At 36.6% G+C, this 7,740-nt stretch overlaps 1 protein-coding gene across 1 annotated transcript; it reads left to right on the top strand.

The window, feature by feature from the left end:
• LOC131078749 (bifunctional isopimaradiene synthase, chloroplastic) lies at positions 1-7,433 on the top strand (the record flags this gene model as incomplete). The annotated part of the gene is given in 15 exon segments (XM_058016514.2): positions 1-32; positions 139-192; positions 301-347; positions 640-961; positions 4,143-4,329; positions 4,425-4,642; positions 4,719-4,839; positions 4,932-5,044; positions 5,161-5,393; positions 5,495-5,607; positions 5,720-5,818; positions 5,965-6,180; positions 6,249-6,387; positions 6,583-6,819; positions 6,945-7,433. Coding segments are annotated over 15 exon segments (2,425 nt in total), but the record flags the coding sequence as incomplete, so codon positions are not given.
• Between the last annotated feature and the right edge of the window lie 307 nt (positions 7,434-7,740).

The raw sequence follows: 7,740 nt of genomic DNA, 5'->3' as shown, positions 1-7,740 counted from the left end.
TTTTGGAAATTACTCGCGTACAAAGAGTCTAGGTAAAGATTTTTTATTTATTTAAAATTTATCAATATATTTAGCATAGATTTAAAAATATAAAGATTATAATATTTAATTATTATTGTTTCTCTGCATCATTTGCAGATTGGCGGAACATCCCTTCTGCTGTTGTCGGAGAGGATGCGAAGACTCTTCAGGGTAATGGCAATCAGAAAATACACACCATCTGCTTTATTTTATAGAGTTTTGAGTTTAAACTAGTGAAGTATTTGAGTGTTATATAATTTAAGGCTGTCATTATTGCAGCTTATTACGGGAAGCCAGATTACGTTCAATCTGTTTCAACATTTGAGGTATTAAGTATGAACAGAATATAGATAGATCAGGTTTTTATTAGCACATTTTTTGAGAACTTGTGGATAACATTTATCAGTAGTCGTTCAGATTTTAGTTTATATCAATTTTATGAATTACACGTTCTGATCTATCATTGAAATGAAAGAAGTAAAAAATTATACAATAAACTGTAAAGATCACTTAATCACTTATATTAAATTCGTATCGGATATATGTAAAACCCAAGAGGAAATAAAAGATGCAGTGTCAGAGAAAATCTGAAAATCTAATTTCCTGTTATTGTTTCAGGCACCCTCGGATGAGATGGATAAGATGGATAAGAGAATAGAGGAACTGGTTGCAGAGATCAAAGCTATATTTAATTCGATGGAAGATGGGGAAACAAGTCCGTCTCCATACGATACTGCATGGGTAGCGAGGATTTCTGCAATTGATGGCTCCGCTAAACCCCAGTTTCCTCAAATGGTGGACTGGATTCTTCACAATCAGTTACCCGACGGTTCCTGGGGAGAGAATCGTCGTTTTTTAGCTTGTGATAGATTACTCAATACTCTTTCCTGCATAGTTACTCTAGCCTTCTGGGGCGTTGGAAATAACCAAGTGAACAGAGGTAATTACATATTTCGTTTTTCCTTGTCTTTCCATCTGTGCTTAAGGAATGAAAAATTACAAAATAACAGAAACAAATAGCTCAACGTATACTACAGCATACAGAACCAAATCTTTTATTCATTCATACTAGAATGCAATACAACTCCTCTTTTATTTATAGAGGATTCATCGATCCTTCTGAAATATCTAACTATTACTTAGCCAATGCATGAGCGGTGGAAGGGAAGATTAATCCACGCGTGGAGGTTAGAGATCTCAGCTGCATGCATGGAGCAGACGTAAGATCAATTTATTAATTATATCAAATCTTCAGTTTGGCTGCTTGCACGGAGGATCTAAACGTTTGCATGGAGGATTTGCTTGCATGTAGACGGTTGCAGGAGAAATTATTCTTTCCAACATTCTCCCTTAATTTTGACTACTAACTTTGGTTGCATTCTTAGTCTCTTTCACTCATGCTGCTGTATTGAAAAACTTCTAAATCTAGAGATCGAACCTTGGAAATCCCATGCTATTATTGGGATGCTCTTACCACGAGCTCTAGCCCTCTTGGTTACCAGTCCATTGTAGGTTAAGGTATGATTTAATTTTATCAACACCTCCCTTAAAGTCACACTACATATGCTTGCTCGGGAATCTTACTATCAAAGGCCTAACTGACCTCAAACATTGCTTTCATATAGAAACAAAATGCTCTTTTTTAAGTCTTCAACTTTAGCTACAGCCTGAGTAGTGCTTTCCCCCCTTAATCTACAACTTCACCATGACCAAATCTTACACCAATCCCCTTTTCTTATAAATTTCTAAAACCTCAACTTTACTGGTTTTCGACTCCCCCTTAACACTTAATCGTTAAAAAAACAGCGACCTTACTCATGCACGATACTTTGGTCTCTGGCTCCTTCAATTTTCTTCTTCACCAATAAGTGATTCCATACTTCTTCGTTAATTCTGATCAACGGAAAAGTGTGGAATCACTTATTCGTGAAGAAGAAAATTGAAGGAGCCACAGACCAAAGTATCGTGCATGAGTAAGATCACTATTTTTTTAATGATTAAGTGTTAAGGGGGAGTCAAAATTCCTCCTCAATTTCTTCTACTAACAAGTTTAGCTCCACTCATTCCCAAATTTTCTCGTAGATATTCAAAGCTTTCTCTAGGTAGTGCTTTAGTTAAAATATCAGCTAACTGATCTTCAGATCTACAAAATTCAAGATAGATTTCTCCATTGTTGACCAATTCTCTGATGAAGTGATATCTAGTATCAATGTGCTTGCTCCTCTAGTGAAAAATGTGGTTCTTTGATAATGCAATTGCTGACTTGTTGTCACAGAACACTGGTGTAGTTTCCTCTTGTTCTTGTAATAGATCCTTCAATATTCTCCTAACGTATGCTACAACATACAAAACTAAACCTTTATTGATTCATACTAAAATGCATTACAACTCCTATTTTATTTATAGAGGATTCATCGATCCTTCTAACTATTACAACTCGTATTTATAGAGGAAACTGTGCATGCATGGAGGTTAGAGATCTCAACTGCATGCATGGAGCAGACGTAAGATCAATTTATTAATTATATCAAATCTTTAGTTTGGTAGCTTGCATGGAGGATCTAAACGTTTGCATGGAGGATTTGCTTGCATGTAGACAATGGCAGGAGAAATTATTCTTTCCAACATTCCCCCTTAATTTTGACTACTAACTCTGGGTGCATTCTTAGTCTCTTTCACTCATGCTGCTGCATTGAAAAACTTCTAAATCTAGAGATCGAACCTAGGAAATCCCATGCTATTATTGGGATGCTCTTACCACAAGCTCTGGCCCTCTTGGTTACAAGTCTATTGTAGGTTAAGGTATGATTCAATTTTATCAACACCTCCCTTAAAGTCACACTACATATGCTTGCTCGGGAATCTTACTATTAAAGGCCTAACTGACCTCAAACATTGCTTTCATATAGAAACAAAATGCTCTTTTTTAAGTCTTCAACTTCAGCTACAGCCTGAGTAGTGCTTTCCCCACTTAATCTACAGCTTCACCATGACCAAATCTTACACCAATCCCCTTTTCTTATAAATTTCTAAAACCTCAACTTTACTAGTTTTCGACTCCCCCTTAACACTTAATCGTTAAAAAAACAGCAACCTTACTCATGCACGATACTTTGGTCTCTGGCTCCTTCAATTTTCTTCTTCACCAATAAGTGATTCCACACTTCTTCATTAATTCTGATCAACGGAAAAGTGTGGAATCAGTTATTGGTGAAGAAGAAAATTGAAGGAGCCACAGACCAAAGTATCGTGCATGAGTAAGATCACTGTTTGTTTAATGATTAAGTGTTAAGGGTGAGTCGAAATTCCTCCTTAATTTCTTCTACTAACAATTTTAGCTCCACTCATTCCCAAATTTTCTCGTAGATATTCAAAGCTTTCTCTAGGTAGTACTTTAGTAAAAATATCAGCTAACTGATCTTCAGATCTGCAAAATTCAAGATAGATTTCTCCATTGTTGACCAATTCTCTGATGAAGTGATATCTAGTATCAATGTGGTTGCTCCTCTGGTGAAAAACATGGTTCTTTGATAATGCAATTGCTGATTTGTTGTCACAAAACACTGGTGTAGGCTCCTCTTGTGCTTGTAATATATCCTTCAATATCCTCCTAACGTATGCTACACATACAAAACTAAATCTTTATTGATTCATACTAAAATGCATTACAACTCCTATTTTATTTATAGAGGATTCATCGATCCTTCTAACTATTACATAGCAAATTCATGAGCAGTGGAAATAGTAGTTCCACCGATTAAAAGATTAAACAGATAGCTCTGCATGCGTGGAAATAAACAAGGAGATAGATACTTTATGCTATTTGTTTCAAAAATAAAATAAAAATAAAATAAAATTAAATTAAATAAATAAATAAATAAATAAAATAAAAATGAATGGAAGAAATTAACTTCTTCTAACAGTGCTGTCATTGCGCCAACGGGCCAAACACCTTTATCCATAGACCTATGCGCATTTTTTTCCAGATTTTGGAATTTTGATTTTAGTAGTTTTTTTTTTACATTGGATAGTTTAATTCAGATATTTTCAAGTTACCTTACAAGAGGAATGATTGAAATATGAGATTTACCTTGAAAAGTTTAATTTTTGGGCCATAGCAGGTATTGAGTTCTTAAAGGGTAATACAGAAGGAATGATTAAAGAAGCACTAGGTCATCATCGATCGAAAGGATTCGAGATAGTCTTTCCTGCGCTGTTAAATCAAGCCAAACTTTTGGGTTTAGATCTTCCTTATGAGGTACCTATCATAAAGCAAATCAACGAAAAGCGGGACTCCGAATTAAAAAAGTAATCTTTTGCTATTATCTGTTCGTGATATGTCATGTTTTAAGACACGCATAAACTGAAGATGGAAGTGATTGAATAAGATTATTGTGAATTAGAGTATCTTTTGAAGAGCTGCACAGCCATCCCTCAACAATGTTGCAGTGTCTGGAAGGGATACAAGAAGTAGTAGATTGGAAAAATATCCTGAAACTGCAATCCCAGGATGGATCTTTCTCAAGCTCCCCAGCATCTACAGCTTGCGTATTTATGCAAACAGGAGACAACAAATGCCTAAGGTTTTTGACAAGCCTTGTTGCAAAGTTTGGAGATCATGGTAATTGTTGTACTCAATACTCAAAAGCATTATTGAAAGAATATCGGATTCTAAAACTAAAATGTTGGCATTACAGTACCGAGCATTTATCCAGTGGATATAGCGGAGCGTTTGAGAGCCGTGGATAGTGTTGAAAGTCTTGGCCTCGAACGCCATTTCCAAACGGAGATTAAACAAGCCATGGACTATGTGTTCCAGTGAGTAACAGTGTCTCCTCTGTTGTGATTTTTATGTAAAAGTCCAGATTATTGATTTTATTTTGACACCTTGCTTTGGAAACGTACGGTAGTTACTGGAGTGAAAGAGGCATTGGATTAGGAAGAGAGAGCCTGGTTCCAGATATTGATATTACAGCCACTGCCTTCAGGCTTCTCAGAACGTTCGGCTACACTGTATCTTCTGGTATACATGTATTTGTATGCAAATGATTCATATGAATACTCTTTCAAAGCTTAATCGAGTCTTTAATTTCCAGAATAATTAGATCTGTCTTAACCTTAAATAATTTCAATTGACAGACGCTCTGCAAAACATCAAAAGCGAGGCTGAAGAGCTTTCTAAGCGGTCCGGTGACGAAAACTGCGCAGGAATAATCGCCATACTCAGCCTGTATAGATGTTCACAGCTTAACTTTCCGGGCGAAAACGTAATGAGAGAAATCGGTGCATTTGCAGAAGATTACTTGGCCAGATCCCTGGAAAGCAAGAACTTTTGTCAAGCGAAGGCTGTGAAGGAAAACCTTCGCCAAGAGGTACTGCGAATTGTTCCTTTCTCTGAAATTCTATTCTGTGAATAACTTCTTAAATAAAAAGCAAAAATCTGATTTCCAATATTTTTTTCATATTTCTCCAGATCGAATATGCTCTGTCTGCTCGGTGGAATAGAAATATGCCAAGGCTGATGGCTAGAAATCACATAGTAGCGTTTAATCCCGATGATCTATGGCTGGGGAAGACATTATATCGGTAAGATACAGTGTTTGTTTCGTATCTAGTGAACATTATACAGTCTGATTGCTTAAATTGTCTCTGGTGAACATGCCGCTAATCTAGGCTGACTGCAATGCATGCCATACAGATTGCCAAAAGCGAGCAACGACAAGTATTTAGAATTGGCCAAACTCGACTTCAACAGCATTCAGGCTAAACTCAGATCTGAAATACAACATATAAAGAGGTAAAAATGAAGCAGTTAAAAAAGAGTGAGAAATAGTCCCTGTTATAAAGATAATCTAATAAAAGCGCAAAAAAATTAGAATAATCCTTGTTTTTGCCAAGATCTTTGATAAAAGATGTTAACATGAGATTATTCTGTTGTTAAAGATGGTACAAGGAATGCAAATTCCCGCAGTTGCATTTTACTCGTCACAGAGAAGTGGCAGTTTACTGGACCTCTTCAGTGGTGATGTTTGAACAACAATACACCGACTGTAGACTCGATTTTACAAAAGCCGGAATCCTGGGTGTTATCACAGACGACCTCTATGACACCTATGCAACTCTGCAACAACTCAAGCTTTTCAATGAAGCTTTCGAAAGGTCAGCACATTCAATCCCCATCTTATGTTGACAAATTGGCCATATTAACTCTCGTCTTTTCGGCGCAGATGGGATCCATTGCAAATCGACCAATTGCCAGAGGACATGAAAATAGTTTTCATGGGTTTCTATAATACTTTGACCGATATATCCGAACGTGCACGGGAGGTTCAAGGACGTGATGTGCTTCCTTACCTGCGCCAACAGGTAAATACTGATTTCGTCTCTACCAAAAGAAAATTTTGAACTCAACTTTGTGTTCCTTTAGAGTGAATCCTTTTTTCGTTGGCTCTTGTTTGATTTTGACTACATGTTCAATATCGGTTCAGAGTTGAGCTGAAGAAGAGGGGAATTATAGTTTAACAAGATTATTTTATTTTTTTTGTCTGTTGCGGGGTTCAGTGGTTGAATCTGTTGTTCAGTTTCACAAAAGAAAGAGAATGGATGGAAAGAAGTTATCCGCCATTATTAGATGAATATTGGGAGAATGCCAAAGTGTCGATAGCAATGGAATCAACTATCCTGACGCCAATATTTTCTACGGGAGACATTCTTCCTGATCACATTCTCGGGAAACTTGACTTTCTTAATCTCGTCAGTGAGACAGGCCGTCTCATGAACGATTTCAGAACTTTCCAGGTGATCCTTTCGACAATTCATACTAATATCCTGCTTCTGAATTTGATTGTGTTCATGATCGTCATCAACGTTTGAATATATTAAAAATCTAAACGTAGTGTGTATTTTATACTGCGGTGATTTAGAGGGAAAGAGATCGCGGGGAATTGGCTTCATTCGTACAATGTTACATGAATGAGCACCCTGGATGCACTGAAGAAGAGGCCCTGAATTACATGGAAGAAGTGAACGAAGAGGCTCTTACTCAATTGAACTACCACTTTTTAATGCGTGCAGACATACCCAAGCGTTACAGAACACTTCTTTTCAACACGGCCCGGATAATGCAAATTATTTACAGGAAGGAAGACGGCTTTCTAAATGCCGCGGAGGACCTTGAAGATTCCATTAAAAAGTCTCTGTATGAACCAGTGCTGTAACAGATTTCCCAGTGTTATGGGATCTTGAAAGTCCAAGAATCAAGGCACGTGGGTCCATTAAAAAGTGTCTGTGCGAACCGCTGATGCAATAGATTACTATTACGGATTGCTGAAATTCTAACTTCAGTAAAATAAAATTGTTGTTCCAAAAGATAATAAAACTTTGTGCAAATATGGAAGACACTGTTTGTTTTATATGATTATAGTCTATTTGCATTTGATTACAATTAATTTGTCTCTTGTGCGCATAGCGCTAATTTAGGTTGACTATGATACACAGCCTACACACTGCCACATGCGAGTAAAGACAAGTATTTAGAATTGACAAGTAAAATTTGAATGAATCAGTCCTTGTCGTATCTGTAGTCTGACAAATATTATTTTATGCAAAATTCTGGAAGTTTCTTCCAACTACCTCCAACTTCTAGAAAAATCTAAAGACCTCAATAAAAAGAGACATTTGTAATCAGTTCAGTGATGAATGAAAATATGGTTTGTTAAA

This window comes from Cryptomeria japonica, unplaced genomic scaffold (genome assembly GCF_030272615.1).
Source record: "Cryptomeria japonica unplaced genomic scaffold, Sugi_1.0 HiC_scaffold_291, whole genome shotgun sequence".
Taxonomy (NCBI): Eukaryota; Viridiplantae; Streptophyta; class Pinopsida; order Cupressales; family Cupressaceae; genus Cryptomeria; species Cryptomeria japonica.
Note: the sequence above shows the minus strand (reverse complement) of the source record. Positions and strands in the feature narration are given on the sequence as shown.